Source organism: Pimephales promelas, chromosome 4 (genome assembly GCF_988280905.1).
Source record: "Pimephales promelas chromosome 4, fPimPro1.hap1.1, whole genome shotgun sequence".
In the NCBI taxonomy this organism is placed as follows: Eukaryota; Metazoa; Chordata; class Actinopteri; order Cypriniformes; family Leuciscidae; genus Pimephales; species Pimephales promelas.
This window is the reverse complement of record NC_142772.1, coordinates 17,167,525-17,194,230: the sequence shown is the minus strand read 5'-3', so window position 1 is coordinate 17,194,230 and position 26,706 is coordinate 17,167,525. Positions and strand designations below refer to the sequence as shown.

Here is a 26,706-nt window from a genome sequence, read left to right as displayed (position 1 = left end):
GTTTTTTGGAAAACTATTTTATTAAAACAAATAAACATCTTTTAATTTAGATTGGAAAAATCCATAACCGATTTAATAATTATGTTTATTTTTAATTTTTGTTATCAGTTATGAAACATTCTGGTTTTATGTCACATCTTATGTTATTTAATTAATATTTATTGCATTATTTTCGTGTCATGTGTTGTACTCTTTTGCATTTGTATGCATGACACTGTGCACATTAATAGTGAATTACAATTGTATGTGCCCATTTTACACAATCAGTTAAAATATTTTCATCCACAGATTTGACTTTGAGATGAAAATTACTTTAAAAATGGCCCCAATTGGGATCTTCACAACACAAAATACACTTTTTAAATAATATAAAAAATATACAATATACTCATCATGTGTTTATTTTACCACGTGTATTATTGAGTTGGTTTTCATCTTGGTTTCATTCATGGTTTTCAAAACAGAGTGGTATGGTGTAATTTTATAACAGTTAATGATATACAGGTTTTTTGTTTTGTTTTGTTTTGTTTTTACCATAAATTTAGGTTCAGTTCCCTAAAACCTAAAATGTTGCTACCATTTTTTTTATTTTATTTTTTACGGTAAAGTTCTGGCAACCACAGCTGGCATTTTTTATATTTGCTAAATTGTATTAAAGGGCAAAGAAAATGAAAACAATGTATGTGTGTGCTACCAAGTTTGAGACATGTTCTGGGTTTTCATCCTTTGCTTTTGTCCTTAGGTCCACCAGATGTAGAGCAGGCCTGCGAAGCGAGTGTCAGCACTTGGAGCCCAAATGCCGGCCTAGACTCGAGTAGTGTTGGCTCAGCGTCCTGCCCACCCCAAGGCTGTATGCTCCAGCTCGAGTTTGCCTATCCGCTAGCACCTGACTCCCTCATTGTTTGGGTCACCTTCTTCTCTCTGGAGGAGACTGGATTGCCTGCAATCCACGACATCCTTTTGCTGACCCTTAGTGGTAACAACATCTCGCTGGGTCCACAATATGCGTTCTGTGACACACCATTAACGCTGAAGCTAGATGTGAAGGAGGAGGTGTATGGGGTGCAGTTCTTCACCATGGAGCAGCACTTGGAAATCGACGCCACATTGCTCGCCTCAAAGCCAGACAATCCTTTGTGCCGGTCGTGTCATCCTCTAACCTATAGACTGATTCGCCAGCCACCGTTTACACACTCACCACATGGGCTGATCCTTCAGGAACCCACTCTGAAATACGTGGACAGGTAAGGAATAGGAGTGTGAATATGATACAGTGTTATTTTAGTAATAATTATATGCTATTATAGTTTTTATAAAACTTTTCAATTCAAGGTTCACCTTGGTTAACATGAACTAAGAATGAACAATTTTCCTTCAACATATTTTTTCATCTTAGTTAAAGTTTGGTGGTTGATTATGAATTCACTTTTCTAACTTTAGCTAGAGTGTAATGTTGCTGTTTGAGCATAAACAACATCTGCAAAGTTATGACGCTCAACGTTCAAAGCAAAGGGAGATATTTGCTTTTAAAGAAATTGCTTTATAAGGACTACACAAAACGGCTGGTATAGGGACTACACTACATTCCTCCCAGGTCGTGTTTTCATTTCAGTTTTCGATTTTATTTATTTAATTTCTAGTTAATCATTTTAGTGTTTCAACTTGAGCTGAACCAAAATTAGAAATGTTGCCTTGAAAACTAACTGAAATAAGTTTTTTATCCTTCAAGTTTTTCAACCCACAAATGCAACCCAAATATATTATGAACATTTTATTAAACTCTCTGAAAATTGTAAATAACTACCTGAAAACTGTAAATCCTACGTCACATATAGATAACATGCATCAAAAAAAAAATTACACCTTAGAAAAGTAAATTATAAAAAAACGATCAAGTGACACATTAGATCAACAATTGTTTGATGACCGCTCATCACTGGATTGTGCAATGAAAAACGCAATGACAACAGTCAAGAAACCCTTTCAGTCTTCTGTTCACAGAACAGAATAGATTGTCTTCATTTCTTTTGGCTGCTGTTTATGACAGTGCTGCTTTGTTGCTGCATCGTGATCATCTTCCGCTTGTAGAATATAAAAGAAAATGTGCGCCATGAAGTAAATATTTACAATGTAAATATCAAATAAAGGTCTATCGAAAGGTGTATAAAAATTTATATTTTATGCATTACATCGCTGCATATCATTAGTCATTTGATTGATGTATTGATACAATTGCAATGGCAATCTTGGATGCATGAACTCTTAAAGGGGCGCTAAAAATGTTTCCTTATTTGTGTCAACATGACTGGCAACATAAACAAAAGATGATCACTTTTCAAGACATTTCTTGGAGCACTACGCATGGTTGCTTGCCATGTGTTGATGTGCTATGCCCTTGTAATATGGACATCTTAGGTACTTTGTGTGAGGTCTTCAGGCATAGCCTTTACTCCTTGGGCTTGGGGTTCAGGTCAGCTCAAAGAATTTCACAGCTAGCTTGTTGTCTTCTGAGAGATACATGCCGATGTGCCCACAGGCAGTTTAACTTCATGGGATACTCATAAATTCGCAGTGACCTCAGAACAGTTGGAGAGCGTTTAAAGAGCCTCTGACTCTTTGATGACAGCAGAAACAGGTCAACAGTTTCACAGGCTTACAGATAGATAGATAGATAGATAGATAGATAGATAGATAGATAGATAGATAGATAGATAGATAGATAGATAGATAGATAGATAGATAGATAGATAGATAGATGATAGATAGATAGATAGATAGATAGATTAGATAGATAGATAGATAGATAGATAGATAGATAGATAGATAGATAGATAGATAGATAGATAGATAGATAGATAGATAGATAGATAGATAGATAGATAGATAGATAGATAGATAGATAGATAGATAGATAGATAGATAGATAGATAGATAGAAATGAATGGATGGATGCAGTATGCAATGGTATTTAACTGGAAAGACAGTTTGTTTGCTTTTCTCCAAACCTTTGTTGTGAATTAATTTGGGATACTTTCTTGAAATTTTTTAAATACTTGGCTTCTTAAAAGCTGTAAAAAATGCCTATTGAGCACCCATTATTTTTTTCTGGTAAACATGCCTCTTATTAACAATAATGAAGATTTTTGTCATTTAGTAGGCAGGCATTGTCTCTGTTCCCTTTCGTAGTCACTTCGAGTTACGTCAGAAGTGACGGAGATTGGGGGATTTCGCATAGAAAGCCAATCCTCTTCGAGTATTAAAACACGAGCCAATGGCATGCAATGCCTTGGGGCTGCGGAAATTTGCATAGCGTACTCCGCCCTACTCCGTGAGTATAAAAGGAGGAAGTGAACGCAACCGCAGTATGTTTTCGCTTCGGAGCCAAGAGAACCTCTTCACTCCTCAAAGCTGATTCAAGACTCTTCGAGACGAGCGTCCTCTTCAGTGTTGGTGTGACGGCGGTACCCAGCGAGATTCTGCATTGCCTGCGATCTGTGCAGTGGTTTGCCAGACTTTGCGCTTCTCCCTGGTAGCCTCAGCGCTGAAAGAGTGAATTTCTCTCCTCTCTGTAAAAGAGCTGCACGCGGCACGTCTTTTTAAAGATGGCTCGCCCGTGCCCTTCTGGATGTGGTAGATTTCTGTCGTCATCTGGTGGTCACGAACGCTGCTTTGTTTGCTTGGGCATTCAGCATGCAGCAGCAGCGTTCGTGGATGACTCATGTTCCTTCTGTGGGACCATGACCATCTCCACACTGAGGTCGCGGCTCAATGATCTCACTAGAGTGAGAGCCCCGGTCCCCCCTACTCGATCGGCTTCCTTCACGAGAGGGGGCCCGTCGACCCGGGGACCGGGCGATCTAACGGTGACGGTGTGGGATAAAGCCCCGACGATTCCTCGGGCCACACCTCCCGCCTCAGTGCGTGAGCCAGCGGGCGCTAGTTCGACTCGGTCGGTTGTCTCTTCGGCGGCACCGGCTGCTTCGAGCAGCGCCCCAGATGATGATGCGATGTCTATCACAGCATCACTAGGCGGGCTTGATTCCTCGGGAGAGGAAGATCCGGCTGCGTTGCCTCCTTCGGGAGTCCCAGCGTTGTCCGCGTCAGATCCCGAGATGACGGCCATGCTGTCTCGAGCCGCTGGGAGTATCGGGCTAGAATGGAAACCTCCATCCTGCCCCGACCTCTCACGGATGGATAATTGGTTTTTGGACAAGGCTGCCGCTGCAAAGCCACGGCCGACTCCAATACCTTTTTTCCCCGAGCTGCATGCGGAGTTATCGCGCTCTTGGGGGGCTCCTTTGTCCACTCGAGAGCGCGATCTCTCCCCCGCCTTTCCCCCCCTCGACGGCGGGGCCGCCCGTGGGTACACTGGGATGCCCCCGGTGGAGCGCTCTGTTGCGATGCAGCTGTGTCCACAGAGCGCCTCCACCCGTGGTCCTCCTAAGCACCCATCCAAAGCCTGTGGGTTCTCGTCTGCTATGGCGGCGCGATCCTACAGAGCGGCGGGACAGGCGGCCTCCGCTCTGCATGCTATGACCACTTTGCAGGTCTTCCAAGCGAAGTTGCTCAGAGACATGCACGAGGGCGGGACTGACACGACGGCATTCAAAGAACTGCGGTCCGCCACTGACCTTGCTCTCCGGGCAACGAAAGTGGCTGCTCGCGCCGTTGGTCAGGTGATGGCCACTAGCGTGGTTCAGGAGCGTCATCTGTGGCTCAACCTGTCGGATACGCGGAGCGCTGAGCGGACTCGTCTGCTTGACGCTCCGCTGTCCCAGGTTGGCCTTTTCGGCGGTGCGGTCGAGGACTTCGCCCAACAGTTCTCCACCGCCCAGAAGCAGACGGAGGCCATCAAACACATCCTGCCCCGACGACCAGCTGCTGCCTCCACCCAGTCGTCGGCACAGGCGCCTCCCCCTGCTCGCCGCCGAGGACGCCCCCCTGCGGCTCCCCTCCCTCCCGCCCGGCCCCAGCAGCAGCCTTCACCCGGGCCCCGGCGTCGAGGAGGCCGCAGGCCGGCGTCACAGCCCCCTCAGGCCGCTCGCCCCGCTAAACGCCAGGCCAAGCGAAGATCCTGACACGGGCCGCTCAGTGACGATCTCGAGTCTTTCACAGGAGGCGGTAGCAGGCCCCCTCCTTCCCCCGGTGGAGGGCCGGGGGAGAATCTTTTGTTCTCAGCTCCCCGCTGCTCACCCACGGGTGGGCAGCACTCTGAACTGGTTAAAGAAAGACTTGACATCCTCACTGAGCTCACAGACTGGAGTGAGTGCCCCCGATGCCCCAGGGTGTCGGCCCACTCACTCCTCTCTGTCTCGGAGGGCGCAGAAGGGTGCGTGTGTCGTCCCCGGGCTACACCAATCCCTTCCCCCTCTCTCGCCAGACCCCCGGCAGAACGGACCCCCGTGGAACGCTCCGCTTTCCCTGGTCCCTTCTGTCGGGGAGCGGGCTTCGACGCATCCGAGCGGGGTAACCCCTGCACGCGTGCCAGTCGACCCGCCACGCTGCCCCTCCGGGGGGACGTCTGTGGTTCACATGACCCCGTTGGCTCACTTCCTGGAAGCCTGGCTAGCGCTTCCCGGGGTATCCCGCTGGGTCATCAGAACGATCAGATTCGGCTACGCGATTCAGTTCGCACGGTCTCCTCCCCGCTTCAGGGGAGTTCGCTCCACGATAGTCGGTGGCAATGCCCCAGTCCTGAGAGCGGAGATTGCGACCCTGCTGGCGAAGGGTGCAATCGAGACGGTCCCTCCAGCCGAGGTGAGGTCCGGGTTTTACAGCCCCTACTTCATTGTCCCCAAGAAGACCGGTGGGTTACGACCGATCCTGGACCTGCGCATTTTGAACCGTTCTCTCCATCGACTACCGTTCAAGATGCTCACGGCCAAACGCATTTTCGAATGTGTTCGGTATCAGGATTGGTTTGCAGCGATCGACCTGAAGGACGCGTACTTCCATGTGTCCATCTTACCTCGACACAGACCGTTTCTTCGGTTTGCCTTCGAGGGCCAGGCATATCAGTACGCCGTTCTCCCATTCGGGTTAGCTCTGTCCCCTCGCGTCTTCACGAAGATCGTCGAGGCAGCCCTTGTTCCCCTTCGCGAACACGGGGTTCGCATCCTGAACTATCTCGACGACTGGCTGATACTAGCACACTCTCGAGCTCAGCTTTGCGAACAAAGAGACTTGGTGCTCCGGCACCTAGCCCGTCTGGGCCTTCGGGTCAACCGAGAAAAGAGCAAACTTTGCCCCGTGCAGAGGATCTCCTTTCTCGGCGTGGAGATAGACTCGGTCGCCATGTCCGCGCAGCTCACGATCGAGCGCGCGCACTCACTGCTGACTTGTCTTCGTCAGTTCGAGGGCAAGAGTGCGGTTCCACTGAAACTTTTTCAGAGGCTCCTGGGGCATATGGCATCCGCGGCCGCGGCAACGCCGCTCGGTTTGCTTCATATGAGACCGCTTCAGCTGTGGCTTCGCGATCGAGTCCCGAGGTGGGCATGGCATCGCGGCTCGCTCCGAGTCCCAGTGACTCCGACATGCCGGCGAACCTTCTTCCCGTGGTCGAACCTCAGCTTTTTACGGACGGGCGTCCCTATTCAGCGAGTTTCCAGGCATCTCATCGTCTCCACGGATGCATCTACCACGGGTTGGGGTGCCATGTGCAATGGGCATGCAGCCGCCGGCTCCTGGACGGGGGCCCAGCGCCTCATGCACATCAATTGCCTCGAGCTGCTGGCAGTACGGCTCGCCCTGCACCGCTTCAGAGCGTTGCTCAAGGGCCAGCATGTGCTTGTCCGCTCAGACAACACTACGGCTGTAGCGTACATCAACCACCAGGGGGGTCTACGCTCGCGCCGGTTGTCGCAGCTCGCCCGCCACCTCTTGATATGGAGTCAGAAGCACCTGAGGTCCCTTCGTGCAGTTCACATTCCTGGAGACCGGAACTGGGCAGCCGACGAGCTGTCTCGGGTCCGCCCTATCTCCGGCGAGTGGCGACTCCATCCCCAGTCGGTCCAGCTGATCTGGAAAGAGTTCGGGGAGGCACAGATAGATCTGTTCGCCTCCCGGGACTCAGCCCACTGCGCCCAGTTTTATTCTCTGACCTGGGGCACTCTCGGTTCGGATGCGCTGGCGCACAGCTGGCCACGGGGCCCACGCAAGTATGCGTTTCCCCCAGTGAGCCTCCTTGCACGGGTGTTGTGCAAGATCAAGGAGGACGAGGAGCAGGTCTTGCTGGTAGCCCCCTACTGGCCCACCAAGACGTGGTTCTCCGATCTCATGCTCCTCGCGACAGCACCTCCTTGGCCTATTCCTCTGAGACAAGACCTACTCTCTCAGAGACGGGGCACTCTGTGGCACCCTCGTCCCGATCTTTGGAGGCTGCACGTGTGGCTCCTGGACGGGACGAGGCAGGTTTGAGTTCGCTGCCACCTGCGGTGGCGGCAACCATCACTTCCGCAAGAGCGTTGTCCACGAGACACCTTTATGCGTTGAAGTGGAACCTCTTCGTCAATTGGTGCTCTTCTCGCGGAGAAGACCCCCGGAGATGTTCGATCAGTGTCGTGCTTTCCTTCCTGCAAGAAGGGTTGGAGCGCAGGCTGTCGCCCTCCACCCTTAAGGTTTACGTCGCGGCCATTGCCGCTTCTCATGAAGCAGTGGAAGGTAAGTCCTTAGGGAAGCACGACCTGGTCATCAGGTTCCTGAGGGGAGCGAGGAGGCTGCATCCGCCTCGTCCTCCCCTCGTACCCTCTTGGGACCTCTCGGTAGTTTTAAGTGCTCTGCAGAGGCATCCCTTTGAGCCTTTGCAATCAGTAGAGTTAAAGTTTCTGTCCATGAAGACAGCACTCCTGGTTGCATTGGCCTCCATCAAGAGGGTGGGGGACCTGCACGCATTCTCCGTTGACGAAGCGTGCCTGGAGTTCGGGCCGGCTTACTCTCACGTGATCCTGAGACCCCGGCCTGGATATGTGCCCAAGGTTCCCACCACTCCCTTCCGGGACCAGGTGGTGAACCTGCAAGCGCTGCCCCCGGAGGAGGCAGACCCAGCCTTGGCACTGCTCTGTCCGGTACGTGCTCTCCGCACCTATGTCGACAGAACGCAGTGTTTCAGGACCTCAGACCAGCTCTTTGTCTGTCATGGAGGGAGCCAGAAGGGAAGGGCTCTCTCAAAGCAACGGCTGTCCCACTGGATAGTGGATGCCATTGCTTTGTCTTACCAGCAGCAAGGCCTTCCGTGCCCCCTTGGTGTGACGGCCCATTCCACTCGGAGTTTAGCCTCCTCTTGGGCTTTAGCGCACGGCGCCTCGCTAACAGACATCTGCAGAGCTGCAGGCTGGGCGACACCCAACACCTTCGCCAGATTCTATAATCTGCGAATTGAGCCGGTATCCTCTCACGTACTCGTTTCGGCCAGTTCTGGATCCGCTCAGGTGTCTTCGCTTGCTCGCCACTCCACTCCCCGGACTGGATAAGTGCGATATTTCCTCAGTTCTTCCATTGAAGTCTTGAGTCCTCCAGCACCGACGATGCGGGCACCACTGCGTGGCTCTGGATGCTAGCTAGGTGCCTCCATGCGCACGGTTCCCCATGGTAACCGTCTCATGTGTATTATCCACTGTAAGCCTCTCTGAGCATGTGTCTTCCCTTGGCAAGCCATCTGCCACCCCTGGAGTTTAAATCAGTAGCCACCTGCGGTTGGTACTCCAGTGTTCCATATGCGTCCCTATGTGGCCATATGTGTATCCTTAAGTCCTCCCTTCGGTAGGCAGCTGGTAGCATGTCCCCTTCGGGATATGTTTCCCAGTGTACCTTGGTTATCCTGTGTCAAAGTCGGATCCCCAAAAAAAAAAAAAAAAGAGGTAAGGCTCGGGGGTTCAGTCTTTCGCAGGGCACTGGAAGACAGCTTGAAGATGGCGTGATGGCACAGACCCCCAATCTCCGTCACTTCTGACGTAACTCGAAGTGACTACGAAAGGGAACGTCTCGGTTACGTATGTAACCCTCGTTCCCTGAGTAGGGAACGGAGACGTTACGTCTCCCTGCCACTTCTGCTGTATCGCTGGGTAGAGGCCGAGTTCAGTCTTGGCTCCTCAGCGAAGACATACTGCGGTTGCGTTCACTTCCTCCTTTTATACTCACGGAGTAGGGCGGAGTACGCTATGCAAATTTCCGCAGCCCCAAGGCATTGCATGCCATTGGCTCGTGTTTTAATACTCGAAGAGGATTGGCTTTCTATGCGAAATCCCCCAATCTCCGTCACTTCTGACGTAACGTCTCCGTTCCCTACTCAGGGAACGAGGGTTACATACGTAACCGAGACGTTTTCTTTTGTGCATCAATTGTGTTGGCCTTTTTTTCTTCTTTGTTTCTGAAGTCTGGGGTCTCCAACAGAACAAGACCACACCTCAGTCGGCAGGCTGCCAATAATGTACATTAGCTTTCACAAAAAATCAAATCAGTGCATATAAACAAGACCCAACGTGAACCCGCTGAACTTCACTGTCCTAACTCTGGGCTGTTTTGGGTGTCTTTTCTTTTTCCAAAAAGTTGTCTGACAAGTGAAACTACAGTTAATACAGTGACAGCTGCTGCAGCAGTACATTAGGAAAAGACGTGAGGTCTTTTCATCTTAACAAATAAATATCTAGATATATAATATTTAGAATAGAAAAGAGTCTTAACAAAGCATTGCAGAATTAAAAAGTATTATTTATACTGACATATCGAAACATTAAAGCTGTTTAGATTGTAGTAGCACAGTCCAAGGTGTGTTAGATCAGATACTGTTTTTTTTTTTTTTGTTGTTGTTTTTTTTTGTGAAAAGGTTTGTTTTATATATTAATGCTGCACCAGATGGTGTATAATTCAGTCAGTGTATCAGCAGGCTTGTACCGCTTTGGGATCAGCTAAAAACTTCACTAATCTGAAATTCATTAACACAAAGCTAAAGTGCTGTTGAGAAAGCTGTTCTGAGGAGTAATACAGGATATTTCAGAAAGATATTTCCTATATTTCACTTCAGCTAAAAGCCAAATTCATTATTCAGTACCACCACAAGTGATTCCTCGAGTTCGTATAAATTTCCCTTATGGGTATGAGTTACTTTTTTTTTTTTTCTTGAGTACTGATATTTTATTTTTGGTGGCTAGTCTAAAGGAATTCACTGCAATAGTTGCATAGTATGAACATGTAATTCAGGGCTCAATAGTAAGTTCTGTGTGGACTGATGGCTTCGGGTCACTCTGAGTTGAAAAAACTTTGTTGTGCTGCTCCTAAATCTTACATTATTTGACCTTATACATGTGTTTGACTTGGTGACTTCAACTTGTCACCATGGGTGACATTTACTTTACATTTTTTTTTGTCAAAACAGTGAAATAATTTTCCAGAAAATGTGCCCAAAGTTTAAAATGTTTGCCCTGATTTATGTTTTTGCAGAAACTGTGCTGCATTATTTCCAGGATATTATGATGCATGGAAAGTTCAAAGAACAGCAGTTATTTGGAATAGAAACATACTTTTGTAACATTGTAAATGTGTCTTTGCTGAAGAAAACGTCTCGGTTACGTTTGTAACCCTCGTTCCCTGAGTAGGGAACGGAGACATTACGTCGGATGACGGAGAATGGGGGTTTCGCCTAGAAAGCCAATCCTCTTCGAGTATTAAAAAAACGAGCCAATGGCAAGAAAATGCCATGGGTCTGCAGAATTTGCATAGTGTAACTCCGCCTCACTTCGTGAGTATAAAAGGAGGAAGCAAACGCAACCGCAGTATGTCTTCGCTGAGGAGCCGAGACTGAACTCAGGCGTCTACCCAGCGGTACAGCGGAAGTGGCAGGGAGACGTAACGTCTCCGTTCCCTACTCAGGGAACGAGGGTTACATACGTAACCGTGACGTTCCCTTTCGTAATCACTCCGAGTTACGTCGGATGACGGAGAATGGGGTCCCCCGTGTAATCACGCCACCTTCACAGCTATCTTCCAGTGCCCTGTGAAAGTCTGATCCCCTGTCGTGAAAACTAGCACGGAGGAGGAGTCCTACTTAACACAGGAATACCAAGGTACACTGGGGAGCATATCCCATAGGAAATATGCCGCAGTACGCCTACCCATAGGGAGGACTTAGCAATACACATATGGCCCGGGGGGCTTCGTATGGAGGAACACTGGAGTCACCAACCCGTAGGGTGGCTAGAATCTTAACTCCAGGGGTGGCAAGGTGGCTTGCCGATGCTCAGAGAGGCTTACAGTGGAAATACACATGCAGGAACCATCTTACTAGCAGGAACTAGCAGGAACCATCTAAACGGAGGCACCTCGCCGACGCCCAGGCAACAGACACTGGCGTCAACATCAACAGTGCTGGAGGAATTCAGGGCTTCAATAGAAGGCTCAGCTGAGAAAAAATCACACTTACCCAGTCATGGAGGGGAATGGCGAGCAAGCGAAGACACCTGAGCGGGTCCAGTACTGGCCGGGTGAGCGAGGACAAGAGAGGACACAGGCTCCACTCGGAGATTATAGAATCTAGTGAATCTGTTGGGTGTCGCCCAGCCTGCAGCTCTGCCGCTAGAGCCCAAGAGGAAGCCACACTCCGGGTGGAGTGGGCTGTCACACCAAGGGGGCACGGTCGACCTTGCTGCTGGTAAGCCAAAGCAATGGTGTCCACTATCCAGTGAGACAACCTCTGCTTTGAGAGAGCCCTTCCCTTCAGGCTCCCACCATAACAGACAAAGAGCTGGTCTGAGGTCCTGAAACACCATGTTCTGTCTACGAAAGCACGGAGGGCGCGTACTGGACAGAGCAGTGCCAAGGCTGGGTCTGCCTCCTCCAGGGGCAGTGCTTGCAGGTTCACCACCTGGTCCCGGAAGGGAGTGGTAGGAACCTTGGGCACATATCCAGGCCAGGGTCTCAGGATCACGTGAGAGTAGGCCAGCCCGAATTCCAGGCACGCTTCGTCAACGGAGAATGCGTGCAGGTCCCCTACCCTCTTGATGGAGGCCAGTGCAACCAGGAACGCTGTCTTAACTGACAGGAACTTAATCTCGACTGATTGCAGAGGCTCAAAGGGAGGCTTCTGCAGGTTGCTTAAAACCACTGAGAGGTCCCAAGAGGGTACGAGATGAGGGCGAGGAGGATTCAATCTCCTCGCTCCTCTCAGGAACCTGATGATCAGGTCGTGCTTCCCCAGGGACTTACCTTCAACTGCTTCGTGATATGCGGCAATGGCAGCCACCTTCAGGGTGGAGGGAGACAGCCTTCGCTCCAACTCTTCTTGCAGGAAGGTAAACACGACACTGATCGAGCATCTCCGGGGGTCTTCTCGGCGAGAAGAACACCAGTTGACAAAGAGGTTCCACTTCAACACATAGACGTGTCTCGTGGACGACGCTCTAGCGGAAGTGATAGTTGCCGCCACAGCAGGTGGCAGGGTACTCAAACCTGCCTCGACCCGTCCAGGAGCCACACATGTAGCCTCCATAGATCGGGGTGAGGGTGCCACAGGTTGCCCCGTCCCTGAGAAAGGAGGTCCTTCCTCAGAGGAATTGGCCAAGGAGGTGCTGTCGCGAGGAGTATCAGTTCGGAGAACCAGGTCTTGGTGGGCCAGTATGGGGCGACCAAAATTACCTGCTCCTCGTCCTCCTTGATCTTGCACAGGGTACGTGTGACAAGGCTCACTGGGGGAAACGTATATTTGTGTAGGCCCCGCGGCCAGCTGTGCGCCAGTGCGTCTGTGCCGAGCGTGCCCTCGGTCAGAGAGTAATACAGGGCGCAATGGGATGAGTCGTGGGAGGCAAACAGATCTATCTGTGTGTCCCCGAACTGGTCCCATATCAGCTGGACCCACTGAGGATGGAGTCTCCATTCGCCAGAGACTGGACGAAGCCGTGACAGCTCGTTGGCTGCACAGTTCCACACTCCTGGAATGTGGATAGCATGAAGGGACCTCAGGTGCTTCTGGCTCCATAGGTGGCGTGCGAGTTGCGACATATGGCGAGAACGTAGACCCCCCTGGTGGTTGATGTACGCTACTGTCGTGGTATTGTCTAAATGGACTAGTGCGTGTTGACCCCTGAGCAACGTATGGAAGCGGTGCAGGGCAAGGCGTACTGCCAGCAACTCGAGGCAGTTGACATGCATGAGGCGCTGGGGTCCTGTCCAGGAGCCCGCGGCTGCATGCCCATTGCTCATGGTGCCCCAACCCGTGGCAGAGGCATCTGTAGAGACAACAACATGCCTGGAAACTCGCTCTGGGGAACACCGGCCCGTAGAAAGCTGAGGTTCCTCCACGGGGTGAAGGTCTGATGGCAGGTCGGAGTCACTGGAACTCTGAGCATACTGTGATGCCATGCCCACCTCGGGACTCGATCGCGAAGCCACAGCTGAAGGGGTCTCATATGAAGCAATCCGAGTGGCGTTGCCGCGGCTGCAGATGCCTTATGCCCCAGGTGCCTCTGAAAAAGTTTCAGTGGGACGTCACTCTTGCCCTCGAATTGTCTAAGACAAGTCAGCAGTGAGTGTACGCGCTCGCTCGTAAGCTGTGCGGACATGGCGACCGAGTCTATCTCCATACCGAGAAAAGAGATCCTCTGCACGGGGCAAAGTTTGCTCTTCTCCCAGTTGACCCGAAGGCCCAGACGGGCTAGGTGCCGGAGCACAAGGTCCCTGTGTTCGCAGACCTGATCTCGAGAGTGTGCTAGGATTAGCCAGTCATCGAGGTAATTCAGGACGCGAATCCCTTGTTCTCAAAGGGGAAGAGATCATGACGTGTCATGTTATATAGCTACTTGAATTGAAGGTTGGGATTTTACTAAATTGACAGTAATCATTTGATGAGGTTTGCTTGATCAGTAAACAGTTTGCTATACCTGAAATGAAAAGCATTACATGATTCTTGTCAGTCCCATTGTTGTTATCGTCCACTATCTGTTTTTCATCCTACTTCTTCCTTTTTCTGCCCTCTATGTGGGTGGCCTTTGCTGAGTCCACACAGTCCTGATCCTTCATTGCTATGTGACAATTAACTTGAGATCGTTTTCATATCGTCCAGGAAAACAAGGGCCGTAAAATGTTTTGTCTGCTCCAGAGTGGCTCAAAATTACATGGCCATTTCATCCTCCAGGTGCAAGCCTAGTTTGGCTCCAATAGAGGCAGGCAATCACTCATTGTGACCAGTGAAAGCAGCCCAAATCAAAGTGGTGTCTGGCTAAAAGAGGCAGCCTTCCTAATGGGAGCTCTTCAGTGTGGCAGGGGAATGTGCTGTAATATCTGTTCTCAGCCAAAGAACAGCCGCTATAGATCACCGCTGTTATAGTATGGAGAGTGATTAAACAGCATGGCCTCGGAGATCCCCCATACTGTTTTCGTTTTCAATTTTATCAATATGATTGTCACAAAGCAACAAGACAATGTGTTGTATAAGAACACATGACCTGCAAATGTATGCTGGATTCTCTCAGCATGTACAGGATATGCAAATGTAATTGTATCTTGTGCATAATTGATTTAAAAGCTGCTGCATGCATACATGAAGTTAGTTTTCATCAAGTATCTTCTCAAGCAAGACATTCTGTGTTTGACATCTGTTTTTGTGTGGTGTCTTGTTGTTTTCCTCTATTAATTTTATTTTGAATATTAATTCAATAAGAGATTGCGTCTTACCTACTTGGAGGTCAATATTGCAAGAATTTCACATTTTTATCTGTCTTGGATTCCAGCAGCATGTTTCTCTTTCATTGATACACAGCGTATAGTAAGCACCACTTGATGGATCTCTTAGGTTGAGTTGCGGCATGACCAAACAGCTGTGGTTTGGTAAATTATACGATTAAGGTTGTGTTGTTGTTTTATTTAGCCATGTGAACTCTGATTTTTATTTTGAATGACAAATTATTTCCACTCTTTTGAAGTAATTAAGTTTTTAGATCATCATTCTCCTCCTAAACACTTCCAGCAGTGAGCAGCTGCACAGAGGGCTTAGCATTAGGAGTTGCTCTCTTTGATTTCTTTTGAAGGTATACAGTGAATACTATAATATGATTTTTTCCAGCATCTGGGCTGAAAGAGTACCTTCAGGAAGAATGGTGTCACTGAGGAGTATGTGTGTGCCCTCCTCTATAGAGCTCAATTACAAGCACCAAAAAGACCCTCTGCACTGTTTCAAAGTCCAGCTGCATTGAAGTGCAGACCACATTGCACACAAAAAAAAATCATACCAGTTTTTAAGATGACATTTCTTTTATTAGTCCATGAAAAATCATTTTCGTAATTCACACTTCAGATTAGCATGTCGAAAACAACAACAACAATTGACTTTAAAGTCAGGATTTAATTTTGACTTTAAATAATATTAATACTCTACACTCTCCTGATATACATCTCCCATTTTTGGGAGAAATAAAGTCAGAATGTCAGGGTGATACAACTGCTCTAAAATTATGATATAGGTAAAAAGAAGAGTAATTTGGCATATATATATATATATTTTTTTTTTAGAATTACATTTGAAATGCTTTACTTATTACAGTTTTTCTCCATTGAGAAAATTACATTCTCAAAACAACATGGACAAATCTCCAAACTACTTGGCAATTGTTCACAACAGAATTGAATTTCTCGTTCAGTTCATCAAATTGCAAATGCCTAAGTACATGTCTCAATGTCTCAGTACATCTTTGCAAATTATTACGTACAGGTAGCCTACATTTAGCACAATTTCCAAGTGAATAGATCTTGTTGATCTAAACTGATTGTTCATTCTCAGTCTAATGGTTGTTCACTCCAAAACGTGTCAGCTTCATTTCATTGTATAAGTCATCACATGCACAATAGTCTGTTCAATCGTCAAAATTAGTCAAGAACATAATACCATGAATACCATATATGAATCCCTTGGAACATTTGATACATTTATTACAGCAATTGTCAGATCTTGACTAACGAAGGAGGAGTTTCAAACATCTCAGATGACTAATCAAACCGTATGTTTGGTCAAAGAGCTGCAATTAGTGCCTCCCATGTAAATCTGTCTACTGTAATATATATCTTTAGATAATATCTATCAAATCTATCTACTGTAATACTGTGGGTTTTACTGTAACATTTCAGTAAGTCTAGTCATTGATGATTTTCCCCCTCCCCTTTCTGTCAGATACCCCCTGTAGTACCTCTGCATGGGGGTCCATGTACCCCAGGTTTGGAACCACTGGAGTAGTGGCCAGCAGTATATTGAACTTATTTTGTTGTTTTGAGAATGTATTTTCTTTTACCTCTGATGTATGGAAGTTACTTTTTGTGTGTGAATGATAATGGTTACAATTCCTTGGCAGTATGAGTGCAATGTGTGATGTACTCTTACCCTAAAATCCCCCCCCCCCCCCCCCCCCGTATATACGTGTGTATATATATATATATATATATATATATATATATACACGTATATACTGTATAATAAGATAACTCTATGTCTGCAACTCTATGTCAACGGACTCTCATTAGAGTATTAGTAGACTATAGTTGACTGTTAGGTTAGAGTAACAATTGAAAGGTTACTTATAGTTAGTAGAATGTTTAAAGTGGAGCATTGAAATAGTGTTTCCTTAATTTTTACCTGATGATTACTCCACAGGAAACTTTTAAAGTGAAACTTTTCAGTTAAACTTTATTTTAAGGTGTCTTTGTTTTGCTGAAATCATTCATTTAAGTAGTGAGTAATATGGTAATTTGGTGTGAAAAACAAAAAACAAAAACAAAAGAACTCTGGACAGATGAAAACTTGCAAGGTTAGAAACTAACCCATTATGATTTCAGGAAGTGAAACTGGTCATATTTATACCCAGGTTTGAGATGCTTTAGTGTCTGGTTGCTGTCTTGTTTAACTGCCAGTGTGCTTCCTGATCATTGTCAGTGTTGCACGCTCCCACCCTATTGACTTAAGAGTGAAGGGCTCCCAGCTACAGTGTTTTCCCACACTACTGTGGAGTATCCCACATGGGAATAGTGATGATGTCATGAGCTACCACAAATTCCAGCACAGAGGCTTGAAAAATGTTGTTATCGTCCTTAAACACGACAACAGGAAGGTGCTGTGACAGATTGCAACATCGGAATTGTTACTCGCGTGACAATAAAATTTAATTTGAGCATTAATTTCATTTCCAACATCTCATGTACTCTCTCTTTGATATAAAACGAGATTATTTTTAAGAATGATCTCCTCTGAGTGTTTTAAGTGATGCACAAAAGCTCCAGTCGCTCAAATAAATGATTATGATTTCACAAACAAACAGCCTCGCCGCACGTTCGTAATGTAGCCACAAGATATTGATGGCTAAATTGATACTTACTCGATTTAACGGGAAAAATATCCTTTCCTCGTAGTGGAAGCCTAGCCAACGGTCTACCTCAGGAGTCACTGTGGCTGTTAAGGATAGCAGCAGTCCTCTTTTAGCTTTGCTCTGCCTCTCCACAACAAACATGTCTTAGAAAAACACAGCCACAAGACCACATTGCGGGCCAAGATCTTCCAGCTCCTGCCTTTGGGGGTTGGCTCAGTCTCCTCGTGCAGTTCTAGCAAAGTGTCCTCTGGCACTCGGCAGTTCTCACACCACTGCGGCTCTCTGACCCATATTTGACTGTTTGGGAAGTCTGCAGCTGGAGGAGCTTGTGGGGTTTTAGAGCCTCATGGTGGAGCTGATTGAGTCGAATATACCTGAACCAGCTGTGAGGCTTTCCGCACACTGCGCAATCCCTCCAAGTTTGTGTTCCTGCAGGCGGGAAGTTAAAGCGGTGTAAAGGATCTGAGAAGCATATGTGCATACAGAGGTTTAAGGGTTGATCTGAATCGCGATTAAAATTTTTTCGTTAACCCGAGCCCCATAAGCGGCTGGGTGTATAGCAGGAAGATTTAAGGACTGTTAATGCAGACAGATGGGCGTATTGTCTGTGAGAAAAGTACCGCACCACCCCCTCTGCCTCCCCAATTGATCGTGCGCTCCCTTAACCTCTATTCTCCGTTGCTCTATTCTTGGCATTTCATTGTGACGTGAAGAAGATAAATAGATTAAGAGAGGAAATGCATTTTATGGGATGAGGGGGTCTTGGGTTATTTGGGTGGTCTGTATGCCGAATCCTATGATGCTTTATGTTAAGCTTAGGCTACGCCTGCATTAATCTGTATAGATTTGAAAATTACATTTTCATTGTGTAAAACATAATAAAAACTCATTGAGAGGATTTCAAGCATATAATTCAAGCATGACCAAACATAATAAAGTTATCAACTAATTAGCTAAATATTAGCAATTAATTAAATATATAACTTACTGCTGCGTCCAGGTCACACTCAATGGCCGTTCCATGCATTGCTTAAAACGCAATTGCACTCTTGCTTTACAGCAGGACAGCAGTTGGGGAAATGTAATATGAAGATTGTACAAAGTAAACATAAACACACAGTAGACCTCTATCGTCACAAGACTATACCTGCTTCACGTTATACCTCCACAAATACCTCCATTTTCACAATCCATAAATGCAAAAACAGCATTTTATAATTTATCCACTTGAGAAAGCTTCTTCAAAACTCTCAGTATTTTCTGGAGTCTGGACTAAAATGCCATCTCTGTGTGTACAGAAGGGCAAATTGTAGAAAAAAGGATGTTTTTAAATGTACCCGGATCAGATGATGATCCCGGCACAGATGATGACTGGAGCTTCACTTTGCACTGTTTCAGCTGAGTCTTGCGCTTCATGTACCTGAAGGCTTGTATTACAGTCGTGACGAGTGCCGAGTACAGCACGCTTTGTACTCTACATAGGGTCACATTAAAATAGCCACATAATTGTTGGTGTTTGAGGATGAAAGGAGAGTTTGTTTTGCAAAAAAATCCCTTAAATTAAATGGACTGTGTGCTTATTGCCTTATATAAATGGCAAACACTAGAACTGTCCCATAAACACTCAAAAGTAATTTTCAATCTCTCAGCTGTAAATATTTATACATATGATAAAGTATGATTTATATGATAAAGTAATTTATTATTTATTACATTATAAATGTTTTACTGTCATTTTTTTATCAGTTTAATTTGTCCTCAACTAGAATAAAAGTGTTTCAAATTTGCATGCAAAAATGAATATGTTTTTATACATTTTTAGGAATGCAGGCTTCCATAAACCAGCCCATAATTTGCAAGTTAAAAACGTATTAATAGCTCTTGTTTATTTGTTCCAGGGACTTAACGAGAGATGAAACGTACACCTACCATGTGCTGACAGTATCTAGAAGAGCAGAGAGTGAACCATCTCCACCTCTCTCTCACCAACTGGGCTCACCCTACTGTGGAGATGGACTCATCCAAAAGTCAGTGCACTCTCTTGAACTTCAATGAACTTCAATGCAGTGCTTACAATGCACTGCAATGTAGCAGCGATGTTAATTGTGTAATGTAACTCTTTTAATGAATTAAATGTGTTTGCCTTTCAGATATCTTGGAGAGCAATGTGATGATATGAACTTCGCTAATGGAGATGGCTGCTCAATCCAGTGCAAGAAAGAGCCATTATTCAACTGTGTTGGTATGTGACCATCAACAATAGGTAGAAATGTTAAAGGAATAGTCCATAACTTGTCATTCCAATCCATATATGTATTTTTTTTCTAGGGAAAACAAATGGAAAATTTGTGAAAAGTCTTTGCACTGCTCTTTTCTATTCAGTGACGTTCAAAGACTTTTAGGTTTCAGTATGTATCTCAAACAAAGCTTTGTTAAGTCTTCAGACTTAGTTCACCCCCCCCCCCCCCCCCCCCCATTCCCATTTTGTTATGGGAACCTGACAGACCTGGTGGTTCCCTAACTGTCATTGTATGGAAAAGAGCTGTAAAATACTTTCTTTTGTGCAAGGCAAAAAAAAAAAAAAAAAAAAATGGGTTGAGAATGACAAGTCTGAGTAAGTAATGACAGAAATTTCTTTTTTAGGTTGAAATATTCTTTTAATGCTTATTTATTTATCACGATTTCAACAAGAAAGTACAATAAAGTAGATGTATAATAAGTATGTAAAGCATAGCATCAGATTGATTGATGTTTTTGCTCCGGCAGCATTTAGCTGTATTGCTCATTATACTTCTATAGCGCTCTACTGATGCCGGGTGTCCTGCCATCAATCTCATGGCTTCAGCCTGTCATCAGTGTCACATAGTGTCCTACACTGACAATGCGTGAAAGACCAAGAAGTTCTTTCGTACTACCTCTTTATAGCACAAAACTTTTTAGCTGGTTGTGATGTTAATGGAGTGCTCTAAGTTGTGAGCTAATCAGTTCTGTCAAAACAATTGGGCGCATAATTGGGACCCTCTTACAGACATTTAAGTCCCTTCACAAAAGACTTTACTCTTTGCTGTAGAGCTCTAAGATCTGCCTAACGAGCACTAGCGGACCTTTGTGGCACTTCCTGTTAGCAGTAATGCAACAATCCCCTTTTCTTCTAAACGTGTGGACAGAAAACTGGAGTGGAGTAAAAAAAGACAGAGAGAAGAAAAGAAGGACAGATAAGAAGGGCTTTTGAAGTTTGCTGTTGAATGTAGCCAACATTCATCTAGCTGAAGTCTTGTCTGACCTCTAGGACACCTCTAGAAGTCTGAGGTTGCACTAGTACCCGACAGTGCTTAATTGGCAGTTCCGGCTTTCTTTTTTCTTTTTTCTTTTTTTTTATGGGGAAGATCATGGGTGTAGGTTCAATGAGTTTGCATCTTTGGCTGCCTTAAAGAAACAGTTGACACAAATTCAATTTTGTCATTTACATCAACAATGCACAAAAGTAAAAATTCACAAAGACAAATTTTATGAGTTAAAATTGTTGTTGTTGTAATCTTCCAATTAATAATTTTATCCTGTTTACAAACATTGTCTGAATGATTTGTTTATAAATCAGACTGATCCAGTTCTTAAAGTCATCTCACTCACAACAGTTAACAGCTCACTGAATTAGAAAATATTCTGTGAATAACGAGAGCTGCGTTGTCTAACGCAATGGGAACGTTCTGCGTGATTGCTTCGTGAAGCGTCTGTACAATCAGTCCAATGAGAGAGTAGGACGTCAGGTGACGTCATTGACCAGGAAACTATAAACCACCCTTGAGATCAGACCGCGACAGCTTCTGGAAAGGCCTGAAGCAAGTCGATCAGGGCATGCAGGAAGTATGGCAGGCGAACGCAGCTCTTGTTCCCTCTCAGGGAACCAGGGTTACATACGTAACCTGAGACGTTCCTTTTCAAGGGAACTTCGAGCTGCGTTGTCAAACGCGATGGGAACCCCATACCCACTGCGCCATGCTGAGAAATGCCTGTTCTGTGTGAAGTCCTTGCACGCACTAAAAAGCAAGCAACCTAGCCCAGGAGTGGAGAGGCCAAGGTCATGAAATCTGAAAAATGTATCTAGGGACATCCTGCCGCATTATAAATATCAAGAAGGGAAACACTCGGAATAAAGGCCGTAGAGGCCGCCATACTTCTAGTAGAATGACTATCCTCGACTATCCATTTGCTCATAACCTGTTTAGATGCAGGGGACTCTTTCTTGAGTGACCCAAAGCATAGCGTAATTTGCATAGCGTAACTACGCCCCACCCCGTGGGTATAAAAGGAGGAAGTGAACACAACCGCAGTATGTCTTCGCTGAGGACCCAAGACTGAACTCAGGCGTCTACCCAGCGGTACAGCAGAAGTGGCAAGGAGACGTAACGTCTCCGTTCCCTACTCAGGGAACAAGGGTTACATCCGTAACTGAGACGCTCCCTTTCGTAGTCACTCCGAGTTACGTTGGAATGCTGGAGAATGGGGGTCCGTGCCATCACGCCATCTTCACAGCTGTCTTCCAGTGCCCTGCGAAAATGTGGACTCCTAGCTTAGCTTATAACAGGAGTTACCTACTTTAATGCAGGAATACCACGGTACACTGGGAAACATATCCCGGGAGGGACATGCTACCAAATGCCTACCGCAGGGAGGACTTACGAATACACATATGGCCTTATTAGGGACTTCATATGGAGATCACTGGAGCACCAACCTGAGGGTGGCTAAGAACTTAACTCCAGGAGTGGCAGATGGCTTGCCAAGGGAAGACAAAAGCTCAGAGAGGCTTACAGTGGATAATACACATGTGACAGTTACCATAGGGAACCGTGCACACGGAGGCACCTAGCCGGCATCCAGAGCAAGTGCAGTGGTGCCCGCATCAGAAGTGCTGGAGGACTCAGGGCTTCAACGGAAGACTCACTGAGGAATATCGCACTTATCCAGTCCGAGGAGTGGAATGGTGAGCAAGCGAAGACACCTAAGCGGGTCCAGTAGTAGCAGGAGCGAGTACGCGAGAGAACACCGGCTCTATTCGCAGATTATAGAATCTTGCGAAGGTGTTTGGTGTCGCCCAGCCTGCAGCTCTGCATATGTCTGTTAGCGAGGCGCCATGCGCTAGAGCCCAAGAGGAAGCCCCACTCCGAGTGGAGTGGGCCGTCACACCAAGGGGGCACGGTCGACCTAGCTGTTGGTAAGCCAAAGCGATGGCGTCCACTATCCAGTGAGACAGCCGTTGGTTTGAGAGAGCCCTTCCCTTCTGGCTCCCCCCATAACAGACAAAGAGCTGGTCTGAGGTCCTGAAACACCGCGTTCTGTCAACATAGGCGCGGAGAGCACGTACCGGACAGAGCAGTGCCAAGGCTGGGTCTGCCTCCTCCAGGGGCAGCGCTTGCAGGTTCACCACCTGGTCCCGGAAGGGAGTGGTAGGAACTTTGGGCACATATCCAGGCCGGGGTCTCAAGATCACGTGAGAGTAAGCCGGCCCGAACTCTAGGCACGCTTCGTCAACGGAGAATGCGTGTAGGTCCCCTACCCTCTTGATGGAGGCCAATGCAACCAGGAGTGCTGTCTTCATGGACAGAAACTTTAACTCTACCGATTGCAAAGGCTCAAAGGGAGGCCTCTGCAGAGCACTTAGAACTACTGAGAGGTCCCAAGAGGGCACGAGGGGAGGGCGAGGCGGATTTAGCCTCCTCACTCCCCTCAGGAACCTGATGACCAGGTCATGCTTTCCCACAGACTTACCTTCCACTGCATCATGAGACGCAGCAATGGCCGCGACGTAAACCTTAAGGGTGGAGGGCGACAGCCTACGCTCCAACCCTTTTTGCAGGAAGGAAAGCATGACACCGGTCGGACATCTCCGGGGATCTTCTCTGCGGGAAGAGCACCAGTTGACGAAGAGGTTCCACTTCAACGCGTAGAGGTGTCTCGTGGACGACGCTCTAGCGGAAGTGATGGTTGCCGCCACCGCAGGTGGCAGCGAACTCAAACCTGCCTCGTCCCGTCCAGGAGCCACACGTGTAGCCTCAAGAGTTCGGGACAAGGGTGCCACAGGGTGCCCCGTCTCTGAGTGAGTAGATCTTGCCTTGTAGATCTTGGAATAGGCCAAGGAGGTGCTGTCGCGAGGAGCATCAGTTCGGAGAACCACGTCTTGGTGGGCCAGTAAGGGGCTACCAGCAAGACCTGCTCCTCGTCCACCTTGATCTTGCACAACACCCGTGCAAGAAGGCTCACTGGGGGAAATGCATACTTGCGTGGGCCCCGCGGAGAGCTGTGCGCCAGTGCGTCTGTGCCGAGCGTGCCCTCGGACAGGGAATAAAACTGGGCGAAGTTGGATGAGTCCCGAGAGGCGAACAGGTCTATCTGTGCCTCCCCGAACTGGTCCCAAATCAGCTGGACCGTTTGGGGATGGAGTCGCCATTCGCCGGAAATAGGGCGGACCCGTGACAGCTCGTCGGCCGCCAGGTTCCGGTCTCCTGGAATGTAAACTGCACAAAGGGACCTCAGGTGCTTCTGACTCCATAACAGGAGGTGGCGAGCGAGCTGCGACAACCGACTTGAGCGTAGACCACCCTGATGGTTGATATACGCTACCGTAGCGGTATTGTCCGAACGGACAAGTACGTGTTGACCCCTGAGCAGTGCTCAATAGCGGTGCAGGGCCAGGCATACTGCCAGCAGCTCGAGGCAATTGATGTGCATGAGGCGCTGGGGTCCTGTCCAGGAACCCGCGGCTGTATGACCATTGCACATGGCACCCCAACCCGTGCTAGAGGCATCCGTGGAGATAACGACATGCCTGGAAACTCGCAGAAGAGGGACTCCGGCACATAAAAAGCTGAGGTTCGACCACGGAAAGAAGGTCTGGCGGCTTCTGAGAAATGCTGAGTTGCCTTACTTTATTTAGACAGAAAACAGAGAAGTATTACCGTGTAATCCATTGATTTCAACAATGTAACTGTATTCTAAATACCAACTATTTAAATTGTAACTGTAGCGGAATACAGTTACTCATAATTTGTATTCTGAATACGTAATGGCGGTACATGTATTCCGTTACTCCCCAACACATTACTTCATTCCGTTACTTCATTATTTATGATGGCTGGTGGGTAACGTCGGGGTTAATAACGATGACAGCGACTCGGGAGAGAGAAAGCTCGCAAGCGTCTCTTTAACCCGAGGCACTGAAATACCATAATAGCACTTAATACCCAAACATTGCTATAATTAGACATCTGGGGATTAAACACATAAAATATAAACCCTGACGAGGAGGCTGAGATACAGTTTTCTAGTTTTTAAGATAAATTGAATCTAAAAACATTTATTGTAATGTTCAGCTAGCCAGTAAAATTTTAACTGGCAAAAGCACAAATAAAACCTCCTTTTAAAAGCTCTTCTTTATTCAGCTGATATGAGCTGACTTATTTATTTATTCATTTAAAACTCAAACATCTGCCTTTCTCTTAACATTATTATTTGTTACTCTTTCTTGTTTTTGTACCAATTCCTCGGAACTGGAAATCGCAGTCACACTAGATCTGGCATGTGAAAGCTGAGATAGAGCTGAGCCCGTCCCAACCCCCGCTGTCAGATCCATTTGCGGACCCCGAAATGCGAGTCGTCTCCGTGCCTCGGCAACAGAGAGACCTGCGTGGGGAACGCGAACCGAACTGTCCTCCTCGGAGAACGCCCGGCGGGAGCGGAGCGTCCTCGCGGACAGCTTCTCGCAATGCCCACAGTCAGCTCCCTCAAGAACTGACTGCTGGCATGCTCCAATCCCAAACATTGCAACAAATAGCTGAGGTGTGTCCCCACCCGTGATGTAACGAGGGCAGGGAACCACACACACCGTCTATAATCTTGCTTGCCATAAATATAGATAGTGATATATATTTCTTTTCTTAGCTTTGACAAACAACAATAAATAGACAAGGACAGAGTACAGAGATCGCTTGCTGAAGGCTACAGAAGCTGTCGCAGTCTGATCTCAAGGGTGGTTTATAGTTTCCTGGTCAATGACGTCACCTGACGTCCTACTCTCTCATTGGACTGATTGTACGGAAGCTTCACGACGCAATCACGCAGAGCGTTCCCATCGCGTTTGACAACGCAGCTCGAAGTTCCCTTGAAAGGGAACAACTTTTCCGCCTGTCTGTTCGTCACATCACATTCGTTTTCTATCACATGGCTTCAGAAAACTTGAAATAAAGCTCATGAGTCACACCCCTCTCCCCACCCTACTCCAGGCTGCCTTTTAAAAGCAATTTAATCAATTATTGCTTTGATGAAAATTGATGCGAAATCGATAATCAGATGCATGAATCTGTGCACTCTGATTGTGGAGATAGATGCTTTGTGATTTTTGTTTTTTACATTACTCTACAGTCATTGTGCGGCTTTGCCCTGGAGCGCATATTGTTTTCAGTAAAACACGTGATCAACGTGTCGGATTGTTTGAACCCAGACCACTACTGGGTTTATGGAAGTTTAAGTCCATTTACTTAGATATTTTTATAAGCCTATATTACATTATCAGTAACAGTAAACAGTATAACAAATCCTCAAACAACTCTGTTGGTAAATAGTATTATTATAATTATCATTGCTGTCACATTTAATTTATTGCTACACTTTATTATGTGAATTATATTATCAAAAAACTTAACATTTAGCATTGTCAGGCTTTTTATTTGTGCTTAATGGATAAAACAACGGAGTTGAGCTCAAATGCACTGTTTTGGACACACTTGATGCTTTGAATCTTTTCCCGAAACAATCAGAGAAAAGATTTAAGAGGCTTAATTTCTCCATCCGTACTCAATAGTTTTAGGCCTCTTTGTAAATGTTTCAATCAAGTTCAGTTATTTTCGAGGGCATTTAGTCATTTTGAACCTGGTTTTAAACTGTTTTTAACTATCTATAATGTCATTTTTCACCAATGAAACCAAACTAAACTAGCCAATTAGATTTATTTCCACCCATCCCCCATCAACATTGCAAATGACTTAACAACACACAAACGCCCACATTAATTTTATCCTCATTCTCTCTTCCTTTCTCGGATCACAAGTATACAGTACACAGAAAGATTAACAATCAATTTAAAAAGAATCTAAAAAATAATACGCCATTAATTTCCATCCTCTTATGGTATGCCCAGTCGTATTGCTGCAGGTGTTGCTTAGAGCTGGTATCGTACTGCGGGAGGACTAGCATAATCGTGCTCAAGCAAAACTGAGCTGGCAAAATCCCATGCTGGTCCCAGTATGCAAAACAAATCTTCTGCTGGTGACCAGTGAAGCTGGATTTTTAGTAGGATACATGGATTAATTTTATGACA

At 46.6% G+C, this 26,706-nt stretch overlaps 1 protein-coding gene across 1 annotated transcript in view; it reads left to right on the top strand.

Annotated features, from left to right (window-relative positions):
• The first annotated feature begins 456 nt into the window (after nucleotides 1–456).
• The window catches only part of pappab (pregnancy-associated plasma protein A, pappalysin 1b), a 53,562-nt gene continuing 27,312 nt past the window's right edge, over nucleotides 457–26,706 (top strand). The window contains exons 1-3 of the mRNA XM_089130690.1: nucleotides 457–1,244; nucleotides 19,232–19,360; nucleotides 19,484–19,575. Of these exons, the coding sequence (XP_088986816.1) occupies nucleotides 682–1,244; nucleotides 19,232–19,360; nucleotides 19,484–19,575 (784 nt within the window). The 5' untranslated portion in view covers nucleotides 457–681. The remainder of the gene's footprint in view (nucleotides 1,245–19,231; nucleotides 19,361–19,483; nucleotides 19,576–26,706) is intronic.